The sequence below is a fragment of the Miniopterus schreibersii genome (assembly GCF_964146895.1).
Source record: "Miniopterus schreibersii genome assembly, chromosome: 4".
In the NCBI taxonomy this organism is placed as follows: Eukaryota; Metazoa; Chordata; class Mammalia; order Chiroptera; family Miniopteridae; genus Miniopterus; species Miniopterus schreibersii.
The window spans coordinates 24,721,892-24,742,745 of record NC_138105.1 but is presented as its reverse complement, the minus strand read 5'-3'; the positions used below and the strand labels follow the sequence as shown (position 1 = coordinate 24,742,745).

At 36.2% G+C, this 20,854-nt stretch overlaps 1 protein-coding gene across 1 annotated transcript in view; it reads left to right on the top strand.

The window, feature by feature from the left end:
- RAD50 (RAD50 double strand break repair protein) overlaps positions 1–20,854 on the top strand; it is a 69,857-nt gene that overhangs the window by 20,292 nt on the left and 28,711 nt on the right. The window contains exons 6-19 of the mRNA XM_081135667.1: positions 1,818–1,946; positions 2,180–2,345; positions 4,624–4,817; positions 5,224–5,430; positions 6,481–6,663; positions 7,135–7,292; positions 9,222–9,397; positions 9,951–10,188; positions 15,731–15,920; positions 16,243–16,369; positions 16,780–16,973; positions 18,614–18,724; positions 19,156–19,248; positions 19,320–19,433. Of these exons, the coding sequence (XP_080991793.1) occupies positions 1,818–1,946; positions 2,180–2,345; positions 4,624–4,817; positions 5,224–5,430; positions 6,481–6,663; positions 7,135–7,292; positions 9,222–9,397; positions 9,951–10,188; positions 15,731–15,920; positions 16,243–16,369; positions 16,780–16,973; positions 18,614–18,724; positions 19,156–19,248; positions 19,320–19,433 (2,280 nt within the window). The remainder of the gene's footprint in view (positions 1–1,817; positions 1,947–2,179; positions 2,346–4,623; positions 4,818–5,223; positions 5,431–6,480; positions 6,664–7,134; positions 7,293–9,221; positions 9,398–9,950; positions 10,189–15,730; positions 15,921–16,242; positions 16,370–16,779; positions 16,974–18,613; positions 18,725–19,155; positions 19,249–19,319; positions 19,434–20,854) is intronic.

The window sequence follows — 20,854 nt, the reverse complement described above, 5'->3', positions numbered from 1 at the left end:
CTTTCATGTACAGGTCTTTGTTTGTAGTGTGTTTGTTTCTTGGGTAACTCCTTAAGAATGGAGTTGCAAGTATATGGAAGTATATGTTTACCATTATAAACTGCCGCTTTTTCAAAGTGGCTGTACCATTTCATAGTCCTACCAACAACATTTAAGATTGCAGTTGCTCTGCATTCTTTTCAGCACTTCAGCACTTAGTATTGTTAGTCTTTTTTATTGTAACTATTATATTAGATAGGTTGTATCTCTGAATATTTTTTTCATTGTGGTTTTAATTTGCATTTTACTAATATTCATGGCTGTTGAGCATCCTTTGTGTTTATTTGCCACCTGAATATTGTTGGTAAAGTGTCTTCAATTTTTCTGCCTATTTTTATTTTTTTTGTCTTATGAGCTGAATATTCAGAGTTCTTCATATATTCTGAATACAAGCCCTTATCAAATATGTATTTTGCAAATATTTTATTAACTGCTTTTCAAAGGGCAAGAGTTTTTAGTTTATCATTTTTTTCTTTTATGGTTTGTGGTTTTTGTTTTCTGTCTAAGAAATCTTTGCCTGACTCAAGGTGACTTTTCTTCTGTGTTTTCTTCTGACATTTTGTAGTTTGAGTTCTACACTTAAGTATATGCTCCATTTCAGGTTAATTTTTAAGTATGGTATGAGGTAAGGTTGAGGTTTACTTTTTTGCATACAGACATTCAGTTTTTCCAGCACACAGAGCCTATAGTCATAACCGTTATACAGCCGTGTATCCCAGCCTTATCTTTTATTGTTAAGTATCTGTGTAGTTTTATACAAGTTAAATCTTCAAAGTCTCCTCTACCTAGCACATACAGTCTTATAAGGATTAAAGAGAATGTATAGCAGCACTTAGTACAAGGTCTGCAATTTGGTAGGCATTTAGTCGGTGATAGCTATAACTGTAAGTGTAAAATTACTTTTAAAAAATCTCATTCTTTTTTTGGTTAACATACTGAACACCTATTATATGTGTTGGTGACATATTAGTAAACAAAGTTTCTATTTTTATGGTGATTACATGCTACTCATTAATATACAAATCACAGGAGATGGTATTAAATGACATTAAAGTTGGGGATGCATTTTGGTGCAGCTTTGAGAACTTAAAATTACTATCTAAGCACTCTAGTAATGTGTTAGTTTAAAAATTAGGTTCTACAAATGTAAGAGGAATTGGTCAGCCTTGGAAATGTAGTGGCAAATAGTGGAAGGCTGTCCCCAGCATCATCCCAGGAGAAAATACTCCTGGTCACACATATTCCTAGGATATGAGGCATCCACTGAGGAAGCAGACCACTGAGGTCATTTGTCACATTTCAGTTGTTGAAAGTCCTCTGTGCTTGAGCAAACTTTGAATTAAAGTGTAGTCTTCCATGTAAATTTGCCTACAGGCTCAGAATGCACTAGTGACTCACCATGAGTCTGTAGCCCACTAGTTTTGCTAATTTTTAAAAATAAATAGTCTTTTGAGGATTAAGTTCTTAAAAGGTACTTTATATAATGTGGCTCTAAGTACTCAATGAATGACTTCTGGGAGGTGTTGAAGGCAGAGCATGGGCTTTGGAGTTAGATTTGGAGTTTAACTACTGCTTTTTTTTTACTAGCAATGAGGAGTTGAGCAAGTTACTTAATGTCTCTAATCCTCAGTTTCTCTGTACTCCGTTTGCTGCATTGTTAGCATTAAATGAGATCACGTTTACCAAGTGCCTGGCCCCGGCACATCTTATTTCTCTTATCCATCTGTAGTATAAACTATAGAAAACTTTATTTATGTAGAGTGTGTGTGTTTTTCCAGAATCGCCTAAAAGAAATTGAACAAAATCTCTCTAAAATAATGAAACTTGACAATGAAATTAAAGCCTTGGAAAGCCGAAAGAAGCAAATGGAGAAAGATAATAGTGAACTGGAACAGAAAATGGAAAAGGTTTGTAGTGGTAGAATTTTGTTCTACTTCAAAATTCTGGGGTTATTGTAGTGCACCTCATTTGAATCCATTTTGCCACTCATTTTGAAAGAAAACTATACATGATGTTTGTGTTGCTTCCATGTACATGTTAAAAAGAAGGATATTGAATAAACTTTGGTTCATACTTTGTACCTCAGAGTGTTATCTCCTTATACTTATTCATTAAAGCTCTTTATTTTGGTTATGCATAGGTTTTTCAAGGGACTGATGAGCAACTAAATGATTTATATCATAATCACCAGAGGACAGTAAGGGGAAAAGAAAGGAGATTGGTAGACTGTCAGCGTGAACTGGAAAAATTAAATAAAGAATCTAGGCTTCTCAATCAAGAAAAATCAGAACTACTTGTTGAACAGGGTAAGACAAAGTGTTTATTTGGTCTTATTGTAATTGTTATGCATTTTCAACATGAATGATGAATCTCCAGGGAATTATGCTGGGTAAAAAAAGCCAGTATCAAAATATTATATACAGTGTGTTTCCATTTATGTAACAGTTTTGAAATGCCAAGATTTTAGAAGTGGAGGACAGACTAGTGGTTGCTAGGGCTACTAAGTAGGAGGAGGGACAGGAAAAAGGTTAGTGTGGTTATGGTTATAAAAGCAACAAGAGGGATTCTTGTGGTATTGGAACTGTTCGGTATCTTGACTTGTGGTAGATATATGAGCCAGCGCAGGTGATACAATTATATAGAATTTAATACACACATCCAGATGGGTACAAGTAAAACTGGGGAAATCTGAATAAGATTGATGGATTGTTCAGTGCCTATATCATGGTTGATATAATACTACAGCAGGTCCTCGAATAACTGTTTTATTATGTTTTTGAGATGCATAGGAACTTAATTCTTGTCTATATCAAGTAGTCCATGGTAAATTTGGTTTCATTATATGTCATTTTATTTAAAGTTACAGAATCTATCCATGACTTTATAGTTTTGTAAAATGTTACTAAAACAGTTTTCTGCTTACGATAATTATGACACTGGATTTGTGCATTTTCCCACACCAAACAGTTCTCCAATTCTTAGCAACTGGGTGTTCTGTAATTTAATTCAGTTCTGACACTAACTGTCTGGAATTAGCACATACCCCATGGATTAAGAGCTCAGTCCTGTGTGACTGCCTTCCACTTCCAGTCCCATTTGCTAGGTCCAGATTGTCTGTACCTATACTTCTGTCCACTGACTATAAATCAGACATTCCCACAACCCCTTCCTCAGGTTCAGTAACTTGCTATAGTAGCTCATAGAACTCAGGGAAACACTATTACCAGTTTATTATAAAGAATACAGCTCAAAAATAGCCAAATGGAAGAGATGCATAGGGCAAGGTATGGGGAAGAGGCGTGGCACTGTGTCAGCACCTCCATGTGTTCACCAACCTGGAATTGCTCTGACCCTTGTCTTTAGGGGTTTCATGGAATTTCCATTATGTAATCATGATTGATTAAATTATTGACCATTGGTGATTGAACTGAATCTTCAGCTTCTCTCCAGAGTTGGGGAGAGGGGTACTGAAAATTCCTACTCTCTAATCACATAGTTGATTCCTCTGATAACCAGCTCCCATCCTCCAAGAGTCACCTCATTAGAATAAACTCAGGCCCTGGCCAGTTTGGGTCAGTGGTTAGAGCGTAGGCCCAAGGACTGAAGGGTCCCAGGTTCCATTCCAGCCAAGGGTATGTCCCTCAGTTGCAGGCTCTTTCCCACCTGGCATGAGCAGGAGGCAACCAATCAATGTCTCTCTCTCACATCAGTGTTTCTATCTCTCTCCTCTTTCTCCCTTCCACTCTTTCTGAAAAGCAATGGAAAAAATATCCTCAGGTGAGGATTTAAACCAAAAAAAAAAAGAATAAACTCATCCTCCCTAGGCGTGGTTCAGCAGTTGAGCATTGACCTGGAATCCAGGAGATCACAGTTTGATTCCCAATCAGGGCACATGCCCTGGTTGCAGGCTCGATCCCTAGTTGGGGGCCTGCAGGAGGCAGCAGATCAATGATGACTCTCTCATTATTGATGTTTCAACTCTCTCTTTCTTCCTCTCTCTCCCTCTCTCTGAAATCAATAAAGATATATTTAAATAAATAAAAAGAATAAACTCAGGTGTGGTAGAAAGGGACTTACAATGAATAACAAGACACTCTTCTCTTTCCCTGGCCAGTATTGTTCAGTGGTTAGAGCATTGGCTCACTCACTGAAGGGTTGCAGGTTTGACCCTGGGCCCTGGTCGGAGCACGTGCAGGAGGCAACCAATCGATGTGTCTCTCTCACATCGATGTTTCTCTCTCTCTCTCTCTCTCTCTCTCTCTCTCCCTCTCCCTCTCCCCCCCCCCCCCCCCCCAGAATCAGTGGAAAAAATATTCTTGGGTAAGGATTAACAAAACAAAAAAGACACTCCTCTCACCTCTATGAGAAGTTCTAAGAGTTTTAGGAGCTCTGTGCCAGGAATCAGGGACAAAAAACAAATATATATGTATTATTATAATATCACAGTTACCATTTGGGGAAACTGGGCAAAGGGTGTAAGAGATCTTGCTGTGTTTTTTTTTTACAACTACATATGAATATACAATTATCTCAATTTTTTAAAAATCAGCTGAAAAAATAATTATGGTGGTGTTTTTTGTAAAGGTCGTCTACAGCTGCAAGCAGATCGCCATCAAGAAAGTATCCAAGCTAGAGATTCATTAATTCAGTCTTTGGCATCACAGTTAGAATTGGATGGCTTTGAGCATGGGCCATTCAGTGAAAGACAGATTAAAAATTTTTACAAACTTGTAAGAGAGAGACAAGAAAAGGAAGAAGAAACTGCCAATCAACTGATGGTAATTTTTTTTTTTTTTTTATGTCAGCATCTCTAGTTAAATTGTTTTAATTTTTGGATGGACCTTATATTCTTATATTTTTGGATTAAGGTTAGGATAGTCTGCTACAAGGTAGAAGAAGCCTTTATGGAAGCAAATTTTTTAATGTGTATGAGGCTAAAAATATGAAGAAATGCAGACCTACATTTTTTATTCGATTTTAAGTAAAATTTCTTTTTAAAGCTAATGGTAAAGAAAAAGTTTGCTCAGAGTTAATAATTATTATCTGTGGAGGATAGCCATTTCATATTTTTATACTTTTTAATATATTTTCCTTAGTGTGCATATACCATTTTTATAATGAAGAAATGTTTGCTTAATGAATTGTTTAGTGAAAAAATTAATACTCATTCTTGTATGTATTTAGAATGACTTTGCAGAAAAAGAAACTCTGAAACAAAAACAGATAGATGAGATAAGGGATAAGAAAATTGGACTGGGAAGAATAATTGAGCTAAAATCAGAAATCCTAAGTAAGAAGCAGAATGAGCTGAAAAATGTGAAGTACGAATTACAGCAATTGGAAGGATCTTCAGACAGGATTCATGAACTGGACCAGGAGCTCACAAAAGCTGTAAGACATAATAATTTTAAAGCACGAGATATTTAGAATCTTGTTTTTTTGAAGTATTTTATCTGTTGTTAATCCTAAGATTATGGCATGTTAGTTAAAATATCTACCTTGTCTAACAATCTCATGTAAAATGAATTCATCTAAATATGTTAACACTCAACTCTTCAGTTTTGGAACCCAGTGGATTAAAAATTAGAATTACCTGGGAAGCTTTTAAAAAGTACTTAGGCTTAGACCTTACTTCAGACCTCTCAAACCAAACCCTCTAAGAGTAGAGCATGGAAATGTGCATTCAAAACAAAACTAGGTTATTCTAATGAGTACCTTGGTTAAGAACCACTTAAGTTAAAAAGAAAAGTATTTTTCTCTAGGTTCCATATACTGTAGATTTTATAAGATTTTTGCCATGGTATCACTTTTTTTATGGTGAAATCTTTCTTAGCCCATCTATTCTTCTCACAGATTTCCAAATTTTCTTTCTTGTTTCTAATCTGTTCTCTTCCTTCACATCTCTGCCGCCAAAGTAAGCATCCTAAAGCTTAGCAAATCCCCTTCTCAGATCTCACTTTGATAATTTAAGTAAACATTCCTTTTTGCTCCCTAACAACATCTGGTGTACGTTTTTGTCAGTTTAGCATTTTATCACATTATTGTTTTGTTGTAACAGGGTAGCATTGTTCCAGGACAGCGTCACACTGTTTTTATAGTTTCTATGTGACAGGAAATGCAGTGAGTTACATGGGTACTTGATAAATACTTAAGTATTGACTGAAGAGTTATGAAACTATAGTCTTAGACTATTTCTGAGACTTTCTCTTAACTTTGTATTAATTCTTATTCCCCCACTCTTGTTTGACCCTTTCATATTTATTTACTAATTCTCTAGTATTATAACATAGTAAGGTAACTTTATAAGATTTTCCTTAAAAATCTTATTCCTTATGTTTTTTTTCTCTTTTGGAGTGAGTAGTTGACTTCTAAAACACTTTGTCGTTATTTTAACACAAACTATATAAAACTGTGCTTTTTTTTTTTTTAATTATTGATAAGGAACATGAGCTAAGCAAGGCTGAGAAAAACAGCAATGTAGAAACTCTAAAAACAGAAGTAATAAGTCTACAAAATGAGAAAGGAGACCTAGACAGGACCCTACGTAAATTGGACCAGGAGATGGAGCAGTTAAACCATCATACAGCAACACGCACCCAGATGGAGATGCTGAGCAAAGACAAGGTATGACCTTTCTTTTTGTTCTAATTATAATTTCTGGTATTTTAAGTAGATTATTTTACATTCATAATTGATACGCTATGAAGTATTTAGTTGGTGTTGGCTTTATATTTTAGGGGCTAAGTTGAGTTTAATACTCTATAAAATAGGATTTCAAGCTTAAAACTATTTTCTAATTAGGAAAAATCAATAATATAGAACTGTATACATACAAATACATATGTACATTGCTGTTAAATTTATATCTCATACAGAAGTTTTAATTTTTATATCATCAGACTCATTACTCTTTTCTCTTATGCTTAGAAAGGTTATGCCCACTCTTAGACTTGAGGAAATTATATGTTTTCTTGCATTTTTATGGTTTTTCTTTTTAAGCCTAGAACTTTAATCAATCTAAAATTTATTTTTGTTCTTGATGTAATGTGGAGATATTGAGCTTTATTTTTAAAAGATTTTTTTTTTTTTTAATAGGCTGACAAAGATGAACAAATCAGAAAAATAAAATCTAGGCACAGTGATGAATTAAATTCATTGTTAGGGTATTTTCCCAATAAAAAACAGCTTGAAGACTGGCTTCATAGTAAATCAAAAGAAATTAATCAGACCAGGGACAGGCTTGCCAAATTGAAGTAAGTAGTAGAAAACTCTTATTTTATGCTTTCATTTTTAATTGTTCTAAAGTCATTTATTGCCATGAAATGGTATGTCTTGTTAATTGACTTTAGTTCTCCTATATTTTACGAATTAAGTAAAATGGTAATGATTGGGGATCTCTTGTTCCTTGAAAGTTTGTGGAATTAAGTGAGTGGATTAAAATTCTCATTTATAAAAAGTGATACCTGAAACTATAAAATACCTAGAAGGAAACATATGGGGAAAGCTTTATTATATTGAAATTGGCAATCATTTCTTGGATATGACAACAAAAGCACAGGCAACAAATGCAAAGTAGACAAATGAGGCTACATCAAACTTAGAAAGTTCTACACAGCAAAGAAACATTAAACAGAGGGAAGAGGCAGCCTACAGAATTGGAGAAAATGTTTGCAAACCGTGCACCTGATAGGGGGTTAATATTCAGAATATATAAACTCCTACTACTCAACAATAAAAAACACACAAATAACTGGATTTAAAAAATAGGCAAAGGACTTGAATAGATATTTCTCCAAAGAAATATTTCTACAAATGACCAATGAGCATGTGAAAAGATGCTCAACATCACTAGTCATCAGGGAAATGCAAATTAAAACCACATCATGCCCAGCCAGTGTGGCTCAGCAGTTGAGCATCAAACTATGATCCAGGAGATCAAGGTTCGATTCCCAGTCAGGGCACATGCCCTGGTTGTGGGCTTGTTCCCCAGCAGGGGGTGTACAGGAGCCAGTGGATCTATGACTCTCTTATCATTGATGTTTCTATCTCTCGCTCCCTTTCCCTTCCTCTCTCTGAAATCCATAAAAATATATTTATTTATTTATTTTTAAATATATCTTTATGGATTCCAGAGAGAGGAAAGGAGAGGGAGAGACAGAGATAGAAACATCAATGATGAGAGAGTCATTGATTGAGCCCACAACCCGGGCACGTGCCCTGACCGGAAATCGAACCCCGATCGCCTGGATCCTAGGTCGATGCTCAACTGCTGAGCCATGCCTGGCCGGGCTATATATATATATTTAAAAACATTACTTTACACCAGTTAGGATGACCAGTATCAAAAATGCACAAAATATCAAGTGTTGGTGAGAATGTTGAGAAATTGGAACCCTTGGGCACTGTTAGCAGGAATGTAGAATGGTGCAGCTGCTATCGGAAACAATGGGAAGTGTCAAGAGGAAGCACATGTGCATTCACATTTATCTGAAACAGATTTCTCAGAATAGTACCTGTCCTACCTATGTGCAGTTTACTGCAATATATCCTATGCTGTTTGATAAAATATGCTGAAGTGATGCATTGAATTGATTACATGACTTGCCTCATAAACTGCAAAATAAAAAACCCTGGTGTATATGCATGCAGGTTGGCTAGGGTGAAATTTAAGAGTTGGAGTGGAGATAAATTTTACTAGTGAGCAAAGTCTTTGATGAATGAGAAGAAATGATCAAGACATAAGTAGATGACAACAAGGAGGGGACAAAGGCAAAGTTCACAGGAAGGGGAGGAAGTAATATTGTGAATGGGCCCAAAGGAAATTAGGAGAATATTCTTCCCCTCTTCTCTCCCTCCAATAGATCCAGCAAGCACATTCTCCTTGCTGAGGCTCTTAACCTGAGATCTAAGACCATGAATCCCCAGAAACCAGGCAGAATTTTGCCTATACTACACATTTTTCTGGGACCAGGTCCATGACCACTGATGGCAAGTGAGTCAGTGTCTGAGGGGGAGAGTTCAGGCAGAAGTAACTATTGCCTGGACTTCTAAAAAAAGCACTTGGTCACAGCAAACTTTGTAATGTTTTTTGGCAGAATTTATCTTATATCTACCTATTCAAACTTTTGAAACTTACATCTCATGTTTTAAAATTGTAATCTGTATTTTTTCTTATTTTATAGCAAGGAACTAGCATCAGCTGAGCAAAATAAAAATCATATAAATATTGAGCTAAAAAGGAAGGAAGAGCAGTTATCCAATTATGAAGACAAGCTATTTGATGTTTGTGGTAGCCAGGATTTTGAAAGTGATTTAGACAGGCTTAAAGAAGAAATTGAAAAATCTTCAAAACAACGAGGTAAGTTACCTGCTTTATATTATCAAGGCACTGTGACATTTATGAATGTTCATTGACAGGTAACTAAGGACGGGAGATTTAAAAACTTGATTCTGGAGCCAGATGGCTTAAGTTTTAGTGCTGGTTCTATAACTTATTGCTGTGTGACTTCGTGCATATTGAAACCTTTCTGTACTTCAAATTCATCATCTGAGGACATAATTACCTACTACCTAGACCGTTAGGGAGTAATAAATGAGATTATAGCTATAAAACTCTTAGAACAGTTCCTGGCACATAATAAGCTCTAAAATTTTGTTACACTTTTGTGTGTTATCCAAAAGACAGATCTGAATGTATTGTTGTAGCCAGGATTGTGAAAGTGGTTTAGACAGGCTTAGGAAGAAATTGAAAATTTTTGAAGAATATTTAAGTATCAGAGAACTTTAAATTATTTAATGTGTTTATAAAGCAAGAAGAATAATCATAAATTTACAGTGGAGGATGTAAACATATTGACAAAACTGTATATTATTTTCTCCTCACTGGAAACCTATTTATTTTCTTAAAATAGCCATGCTGGCTGGAGCCACGGCAGTTTACTCCCAATTCATCACCCAGCTAACAGATGAAAACGAGTCCTGTTGCCCTGTCTGTCAGCGAGTTTTTCAAACAGAAGCTGAATTACAAGAAGTTATCAGTGATTTGCAGTCTAAGCTGCGGCTGGCCCCAGATAAACTCAAGTCAACAGAATCAGAGCTAAAGAAAAAAGAAAAGCGGCGTGATGAAATGCTGGGGCTTGTGCCCATGAGGTGAGAATAGGGATTTACATTACTGTAGCAGCAGCAGCAGCACTGTAAGAGGCACCAGCCCAATGCCTGGCATATGGTAGCAACTCAGTAGCACATCTTGAATGAATAAAAGTTGAAGTCAGGATCCTGAGTAGGTAAGCCCCATCTCATGTTACTTATATAATGAGAAGAAACAATGAATTTGTTTCTTTTTTTGTTTTCTTTTAAACTGTATTATGGCCCTGGCAGTGTGGCTCTTTTGATTGGGGTTGGACCATGCACCAATAGGTTGCTGGTTCAATTCCCAATCAAGTAACATGCCCAGGTTGCTGGCTTAATCCCTGTTAGGGGTTATGCAAGAGGCAGCCGATCAATGTTTTGCTGTCACATTGATGTTTCTCTCTAAAAAGCAATTAAAAATAATAAATAAACTATGTTATGTCTTTCCCACTCTTAAAAAGAATGAATCCTAGACGATTTTCTGTTTATTTTCCCCATGCTTGGCACAAGAAATTCAGATGATGGTCTATTTATAAATCAAATCAGAAAGTATGTGATGATTGCCTTGGTGTCTCCCACAACAGAACACAGAGCTGGTCAAAGACCAGTGACATGACCCTCAAGGAGCTGATGTCCCAAGAAAGGAAACAAGCTTTCAGAATTAGATATTTAGAAAGCTGTGCCTAATAAAGTGCTTAATTAGTTCAAACAAATGCATTATTTAAGAAAAGAGAAGCCACTGGAATACAGAATGAGGACAGGATTTTGAGAACAAGGTAGGAGGGGGAATGTAAACCACAGGGAAACTGGGAAACTCAGTTAAGAAAAGGAAAGGGGAGAGGAGAACAGTGTGTGTAAAGCAACAGAGAGTGTGACCTATGCTGCAATAGAAACGTTATCTGGAGTTGGGGAGTTATTTTTAGGGATTGATTCCCATAAATTGGGAGATAGTACTATATTATGTTCAGGTCTAGTTACAACTCTGATAGGTGATGAGCTATTCTAAGGGGTTTGATCAACAATGTGTTTTAGGAAACTTAATCTAATGTTAATGTATCGAATGTTAATGTATTGGATGAGAGTGGAAAAAACTCTGGAAGCAGAAAAACCAAGAAGGTCTGTTTTGGAAAACCAAAGAGGAGTTTCAGGAAAAGCAGAAAAGTTCTAAGAAGATGTGCTTTGTGGTAGGCATCCTCCAAGGTTGCCCCCAGTGATCCTGCCTCCGGCATTCACAGCCTTGTTCCAGGATTGGTCTGTGTGACTGATAAAATACAACAGAAGTGATAGCATGCCCCTTCCAGGATTAGATTATATAAGACACTCAAGCTTCCTCTTTTTCGCTCGTGGATCTGGGGAAGCCAGCTGTCATGTGAGCTGCCCTGTGGAGGGACCCACTTTGTGAGGACTGAGGCCTTTGAGCAGCCATTTGAGTGAGTGCACCATTTGGAAGCAGATTCTCCAGCAGTCAGGCCTTGAGATGGCTGCGGCCCTGGCCATCAGCTTGACTGCAACTTCAACAAGAAGCCCAAATCAGAAGTACCCAGATAGCTGCTCCTGATTCTCATATGTGTGATAAATAAATGCTGCTGTTTTAAGCTGCTAAACTTTGGCTATTCTGTTATGCAGTAGATAACTAATATAATCATTATGGGTGAAACCAGATTATGGCAGACTACAATGAGAACGTGATGAGGAAACAAAAGCAGTAGTTTGAGAATGAAAAGGAAGAGGAATAAGGCAGTATCTTGAAAAGAAAAATCTCAAAAGATTAAAGTTGGTAGAAAGTGCATGTCAAGGAAATTTGAGCTTAGTTCTGTGTCTACTGATGTATTATAAGTAACAGAAATCAACATTGTATTGTATTTTGGGACCCTTGCCATCGCAGCTCCCCTCTTCCGAGTAAGGTGCCTGGTGCCTACCTTACTCGGTGCTGTAGTTTCATAATTATTCGTGTATTGTAACTCTGGTAACTATTTGCTGAATGAATGAGAACTGTAGTATCTGTCCCACTTATTTATTGCTGCGTAACAAAACTCCTCAAAACTTAGTGCCTTGCAATGATTTATTATGGTTTTTCATGGTTCTGTGGAATGATTGGGCTTAGCTGGGTGGTTTTCTCTTGAGGTCTTTCATTATGCAATTGCAGTTAGATGTTGGCTGCAGTCATCTCAAGGCTCTCCTGGGCTGGACGTTCAAGATTCCTCACTCACATGGGAGCCCAGCTGGGGCTGTCAAACAGAATGCCTTCACATGGCTCCCACATATGTCATGTGGTAGTATGACATATATCATATGGCTTTTGGTAGTATAGTGGCTGGGTTACCAAAGGAAGTACCCTAAGAGCAAGTATTCCAAGAGACTGGAAAGAGAAGCTATAAGTCCTTTAAGGCCTGGGCCCAGAAATGGCGCACTGTTACTTCTGCTATTTTCTGTTGGTCAGAGCAGTCACAGAGCCTGCCAAGATTCAGCAAGTGGACACATACTTCACCTCTCAATGGGAGGCGTGGCAAAGTATTTGTGGCTAACCTTAATACACATGTACCCCAATATCTGGAGTGGCATCTGTGTGCTGTTCTGGTCACTGCACATAAGATAATCTGAAGCTTAAAAATTAAATATGTAGTCTTAGGTGATGATCGGTGCTGCGAAGAAAAATATAGCGGGGTCAGGGAATAGAGAGTATCTGAGGGTATAGGAGGGGAGTAGCTGATGAAGGTGGCATTTGAGTGGAGACCTTAGGGAAGTGAGGGACCCAGCCATGCAATTGTTCAGGAGAACAATGTTTGGCCTCAACGCCAAAGGAGAAAGTGGTTGAACATGAGCTTAGAAAAGTAGTAAGGAGCCAAATTTTTGTTATTCTCTTTGAGGAAAATTATACTTTCATTTAAAGCCCCAAACTTAAAAACAATATAAGACCACCATCATGAGTAAAATGTCAGATAAAAATATACCTGTTTATCATTTTGCTTAGTATTGACTCAGGTTCATTTATTATAGCAGCTAACTTAAATAAAAACTCAACTAGTACTTTCCCTTTTCTTCAAAATGTATTTTCAGTACCATATCTGTGTTGGTCCCTTTTACATAAAATCCCCTTGGAAAAGAAATGCTGTCACAAAAATAAGTGAATTGAGTTTTCTGAAAAATTTAAGAAACAAAATAAAACAGAACTTAACAGATCTCAGTAGCCCATTCTCTCAGGAAATAGCTTTACTTTTTCTTAGAATACTTAATTTTAAACATCTTGGGTAATCAAAAAGGCACTAAAATCTGGACCTCATCGGTAAGGGTTTTTTTGTGTGCAGGTGAAAATGTAAAAATAGGATTAAGATTGTGAATGGATGCCTGTAGTTCTCCACAGAGACATCCCCAGTCAAGCAAGTGCTTGACTGTCCTTTGGCTATTGTAGCTGTGTCACTTTTTAGGTACTGGACACATAATTTAAGACCAACTTGTGGTCTATGATCACAACATTTAGGAAGTAATGTGAGCATGGACTTACTCATAATCTGCTTGCCTTCATATTTACTCGGGGGATTTTATTCATTTCTGTGGTAAAAAAAAATAAATTACACGTCTTCTATTGCCACAAATCAGTTCAGGTTAGCATTTCTTAGTCGTAGTGTAGACTTTTAAGAAATCATTAAGTAATAGCAGTATGTAAGAGCTAACCCTTGAGTTTCGAGTTTTTCCTTTAGTTTATTATAAAACTCCCATGAGAAACCAATATAATTTACTGCACTAATTTATTTAAATCAAGAATTTGGAATTTTTCCAAAATAAACTTGATAGCTTTTTTAAAAGCTAAAATACAAGTTTTATTCTTTTAGAGCTGTCAGCAACTTTGTAAATTATATAAATGTTTAATCATTTTGTTGTACACACAGAACTAATATAATATTGTATGTCAACTGTAATTGAAAAACATTTTTTTTTTAAAAAGACACTAAACCAGGAAAAGAAGAAATAATATGAGAAAGGCAATACTTAGATGCTAAATTGGGTTAGGTAATGTAGTAGATGAAACATTTAGAGAAGGGGGAGACAAGTAAAAGCTGGTTCTGAGAGAAAACCTCCTAGGAGGAGGGACTAGACTGCCTTGAAGATTGGGTGAAATTTAATAAGCTTCCGGGTTGGGACAGTGTTCTAGTATCATCACAGACATCTTGGATTTAGAAGGCAAAATGGAAAACATTCTCTCTCGATAGCCCTCTGGGCTGCCAAGATTTAAAACAAACATACCCATAGTTTTCAGTGTGAATTGTTCCTATGCTTATTATTTCTGTATTTTACCATAAAAGGATTCAATAAAATAATGAGAGTGAAGATAATAATATACATGTGGGGCTGATACCTTCCACATTAGCTAGGATAGCAACAGTAAGCTGAATTAACAGCTTTTGTACCAAAACCCCATGTAGTATTTGGCTGAGTGGTCTGTTGCCTTCCTTCATTCCATCTTTTTTTTTTTTTTTTAAATATATCTTTATTGATTTCAGAGAGAGGAAAGGAGAGGGAGAGGGAGAGATAGAAACATCAATGATGAGAGAGTCATTGATCGAGCCCGCAACCCGGGCATGTACCCTGACTGGGAATCGAACCCCGATCGCCTGGATCCCAGGTTGACGCTCAACCACTGAGCCACGCCCAGCCGGGCTCCATCATTTTTTTATTTTTTATTTTGAAAAAATTTTAGACTTACAGAAAAGTTACAAAAATAGTTCAGAGAATTTACGTATAACCTTCACCTAGCTTCTTGTGATGATCAGAATTTATGTAACCATAATGCAGTTAAGAAATTAACATTGGTATTATGCTGTTAACTAAATTATAAACCATATTTGAGTTTCAGCAGTCTTTCCATTAATGTCCTTTTTCTGTTTCAGGATCCAAACCCGGATCCCACACTGCATCTAGTTGTTATTTTTCCTGTAGTCTATAACAGTTGTTCAGTCTTTGTCTTTAATGATCTTGACCCTTTTTTTTTCTTTTTTGATTTCAGAGAGAGGAAAGGAGAGGGAGAGAGAGATAGAAGCATCAGTGATGAGAGAGTCGTTGATCAGCTGCCTCCTGCACACCCCTGACTGGGAATCGAACCGAGATCTCCTGGATCCTAGGTTGATGCTCAACCGCTGAGCCACGCCCGCAATTTTGACACTTTTAATGAGTGTGATCAGTTAATTTGTAAAATATCTCTTTTTGACAAACATAGTAATAATTGTTGCAAGCAACATGTACCAGTAGAGACTGAAATCGGGCAGAAGTTTGAGGAGAAACAGGATATTGACACAGTCTCAATCAGTGTATCTCTCCTGAGATATTTATTAACTACAAAAAGGAAAATAGTAACTTTACAATGGATGGATCTGGCTGACACCATCTTAACCAAGTGAATAAGTTTAACATCTCCAGTAATAAGACATACTGAATGTACCCATTGATATGATGCCCTGAGAAGGGTCCAGTATCACTTCTATGATAGTATTGCCAAAAATACATAACCTCAGTCTCATTATGAGAAAATATTAGGTAGCTTATTTTTAATTGTGTGTTTTCTGTTAAGGCAAAGCATAATTGATTTGAAAGAGAAGGAAATACCAGAATTAAGAAACAAACTTCAGAATGTCAATAGAGACATACAACGCCTAAAGAATGACATAGAAGAACAGGAAACACTCTTGGGTACAATAATGCCTGAAGAAGAAAGTGCTAAAGTGTGTCTGACAGATGTTACAATTATGGAGAGATTTCAGGTATGTTTATTGTAGTTTGAGGCAGAATAAAACTTGTTTCATGGTGATTTGAATGTGAAGTGTGAGGGTGTTAAAAACAATAGCTGGTATTCAGGTATAGATCGTGTTTAGAGTTCCCCATCCTGAATTATTTATAAATTATGAAAAATAGGTAGCAGCCCTGTTTGTTTTCATTTTAGTCTGCTTCCTTTTGCTTACATCATTGAAATTATTAAAAATTAACTTTGTTTTCATCCTATCAAACTTTGTTCAAATTATATCTGAAAGCAGTTGTAAATTGCAGTAAGTTTCTTAAAGGAAACAACTTTGTTTTATTCTTAAGATGGAACTTAAAGATGTTGAAAGAAAAATTGCACAACAAGCAGCTAAGCTACAAGGACTAGACTTGGAGAGAACTCTTCAACAAGTAAACCAGGAAAAACAAGAAAAACAACACAAATTAGATACAGGTAATGTGGTCTGTTTCCTCATGTTCCCATTAAAGATGTCAACATTCCCAGCTTTTGCTTTTCACCATAAATTTTACACCTGTTACGTGAATAAGAATCTGCCTTTCCTCCTTCCAGTCCACAGTATATTCACTTTCTTTTCTCAATAGCATCACTTCTCCTCTGTTTCCTTGCTTTGCACAACAGATTTTGAATGATGACTATCAAATGAGCTGTATTCTTTCTCAATCATACCTGCTTGTGAGTGGCCAGGAGAGGACAAAACGATGGTTTCGGGGCTGGAGGGGTTCCAGTGGCACCCATAGAAACTTGCCTTTGTGAATTCCATAGACTATAAAACTGGAAGGATGCTGCTCACAGCATTTTCTGTACTCTTACATTAATCACTGTGTCCATATGTTTTTGTGCAGTTTCCAGTAAGATTGAATTGAATCGTAAGCTTATACAGGACCAACAGGAACAGATGCAACACCTAAGAAGTATAACTAATGAACTTAAATCAGAGAAACTTCAGATATCCACTAATTTACAGCGTCGTCAGCAATTGAAGGAGCAGACTGTGGAATTATCCACTGAAGTTCAGTCCTTATACAGAGAGATAAAGGTAAGAACATTTGTACATGTTTGGTTTTTTAATTAGTTCAAATGTATGGAATGCTCTTTATTGGTGTAGTGGTAGACTTATGGATATTGTGAGGATAAAATGAAAATGGTATAATAATTCCTTGTGTGGCTCCCGGATGACAGAACTTGTACTAATAGGTAAAGATGTCTGGGAGAAGGATTTTGGTCATAATAAGGAAGAATTGGCTACCTGGTTAATTTAGTAGTGAGTGTCCTGTTATTGGAGGTGGTGAGGTGGTGGCTAGCTAACTCCATATAAGGATTCCTACATATGAGGTTTGTCTTATCTATAGATTCTATATCCACAGCCAACACTGCCTTAGTCATAGCACTTTTTCTATTTGATTCGAGATGTAGTCTTGGAATCCTTCCCTAAACAGTGAATAGGCATTGAGTTGCCACATAAAATGGAACCCATTTGGAATCCCTCATCTGGATTAATCAAATCTAAGACCCAACCAATTAAGTTTTTGAACAGTTTTAGAAACAGTCTTACCTAGGTTTTCACAATTATACACATTCAGTAAGCACTGAATATATTACTGAATCTATAGATACTATGATTGGATTTGGATTACAGATTATCAGAGGCTGGGAGTATGATATGAAATAGTACTACCTGACATTTATGTAATTTTTTAGTTTTTACAGAGCACTTTGATAGTAAGCCATTTAATGTCTCAGTAACCTTGTTGAGATAATATTACTAAATCCCCTATTACAGAAAAAGAAATTGAGACTTTTAGATGTCCCATGACTTGCCCAAGTTCATGCAGCTAATAAGAGGCAGGGTTAATTTCAGATGTTAAGTCTACTCACATCTAAGACATTTGACTTCCCCTTATACCATACCACTTCCCAATATGATAAAATACACCTGTACTGAAGTAATGCTAAATAATAATTTCTACCTTTTTGGATTCATTAGATACTTCAGGATCTTAAACTGCTTAAGGATCATTGTTTTGAACAATGGTTATCCTGTAATTATGCTGTAGAGATGTTACAAGGCCAAATAATCCAGACTTCTGATTAGTAAACTAGTTTGTTACTCGAAAGCCCTTTTCCTTCCAAAATAGGTGTGGACACATCAGTAATATTAATGTGTACAGTACACTTTTGTTACCATAAAATACTTAGTCTTAGCAAAGTAAGCTTAAGCACAAATGTGTCCTTTACAGTCATATTCCTATCTGTAAAAGAGAGGCCTGGCGTGAACAAACTTTCCTATCCTTTGCTCACAGAGCTGACATGGGCCCCTGCAAACTTAAAAATGTATACCTGAAGCAAATTGTTCATATAATTGGGAGCACATGGTGTAGTTTAAGAATCAAGACAATGGCTGAGGCAGTGTAGCAGAGTGGTTCAGAGAGAGACTGGAGCTGGATGGGATTTGAATCCTGGCTCCTTTATTTACTGGCTCTTGTGACCCTGAACAAGTCATTTCTGTGCCTGTTTACTCATCTGAAATACGGGATGAAAACAGTGGTACCTTCCTCATAGGGTTGTTGGAAGAGGCAAATAAGTTGATTTTTAAAGCATGGCACATAGGACAGTGCTTTTATGACTATAAAATCTGGCATCTGAAATAAGATAATGGAATGTTTCTTATATTTTTAGGATGCTAAAGAGCAGATAAGCCCTTTGGAAACAACATTGGAAAAGTTTCAACAGGAGAAAGAAGAATTAGTCTACAAAAAAAATACAAGCAACAAAATAACACAGGATAAAGTAAGATTTCATTTATATGTTTACTTACCAAATATATATATTAAACATGTTCAGAGCACCATGTTGGACACTATTATTTCACATGAAATTAAAAACATGGTAAGAATCAATAGTATTTTCAGATATGTAACTGTTGACATTAAAAATTCTTGTTAGAATAAGGATTAGACTTAAATTAGTTTGCTTCTTGATCTATAATAGAAGTTGAGAATTGAGACTATTTAATCCAGCTCCATAAGTGATAAAGGGAGTTATCTGAGATAATACAGTGTGCTGGTGATGAAAACTAGAACCCAAGGCTCCTAACTTTCAAGCCAATGTTTCTCTGTGCTTTCCTATTAAGTTTCTGTTATGTTAATATATTTCCTTAGAAATAAGTCATCTTAATTGCCCTGATCCTCAACCAATGTATATTAAATATTTTTCTACAGATGAATGATATCAAAGAGAAGGTTAAAAATATTCATGGTTATGTGAAAAACATTGAGAATTATATTCAAGATGGGAAAGACGACTATAAGAAGGTAATTTAAAACTTAAATCTTATTTATTTTTATTTTTATTTCTTGTACTTAAAGAATTTTCTTTTTTGTAGCAAAAAGAAACTGAACTTAATCAAGTAATAGCTCAACTAAGTGAAAGCGAGAAACACAAAGAAAAGATAAATAAGGAAATGGGAATCATGAGACAAGATATTGATACGCAGAAGGTAGGTCTTTTTTGCTTGTGGCTTATGGTATCACTTATACCAATAACATTCTTTTTTAAATTTTTAAATTTTATTTTCAGTAGATCCATTAAGTAGAAATGCAAACAGTAGAGAGACTATCAATTCCAATAACATATTATTTTCAATGAAACATCCACTTGGTAAAAATTTAAACATAAAAGCCTAAAATTTAAAATCTCCCTCCCTTTCTGCTAATTCTCAATCTCACTCCTAGATGTCATTACCATTAATAGCTTTTTGTTAGTTCTTAAAGAAGATTCTTACTCATCTACCAGCAGGTGGGGGGGGGGGGGAGAGAGAGAGAGAGAGAGAGAGAGAGAGAGAGTGTGTGTGTGTGTGTGTGTGTGTGTGTACACACATTTACTTTTACAGATGAGATCATATTCTGCACCTTCCTTTTTTTTACTTAATGCCGTTTTTTTATGTTTGTTGATTTCAGAGAGAGGAGGGGAGAAGGAAAGAGAGAGAGAAACATAAATGATGAGAGAGAGTCATTGATTGGCTGCCTCCTACATGCCCCCTATTGGGGATTGAGCCTGCAACCTGGCATGTGCCCTGACCGGGAATCGAACTGTGACCTCCTGGTTCAGGGGTCTTCTCTCAACCACTGAGCCATGCTGGCTGGGCACTTAATGCAGATCGAGCTAACATACCATTTCACAGATCAATAACTTCCTTTTTAATGATCATAAAATATTCCATTTTGTATATGTACCATAACTTGATTACTTTTTTCCTTATAAACTGTGGCAGTAAACATACATATATCTCTATTTTTTTCTTATTGTAACATTTTTTTATGTAGGATAAATTATACAAAACAGGGATAGAGGTATAATGATATATTTTTAAAAGTCTGTAAGTAAAATATCTGTATATCAAATGATCTTTTCGTTAATGCCTATATAATATATTTTCTCTATTCAAGAAATTGATTTCCACAATATAAAATCACATAGAACAACTATCTTTAAACATGCCTTATGCAAGCATGATAGTTAATTTACCTTTAAAAACTAGAGTTGATGCTTAAACAATGCAGGGGTTAGGAATGACACCCCTCCCCCCACCTCACACAGTTGAAAATTCATGTATAACTTTTGACTCCTCCAAAACTTAGTTGTCCCACGTTATCTTCTGAGGATTGGTTCCAGGACCCAATTTGGATACCAAAATCTGAGGATGCTGAAATCCTCTATATAAAATAGTGTAGATTAGTGCATATGGGTGACCCTCTGCACCCACAGACTCCCAACCAAGGATCGAAAACAGTACAAGTATTCAGGTATTTTTTGGAAAAATCTGCGTATAAGTGGACCCGCACAGTTCAAGTCTGTATTGTTCAAGAGTCAGCTGTACACCATTTCTCGGTTCCTGCTGTTTTAAACAAAATTTGCTAT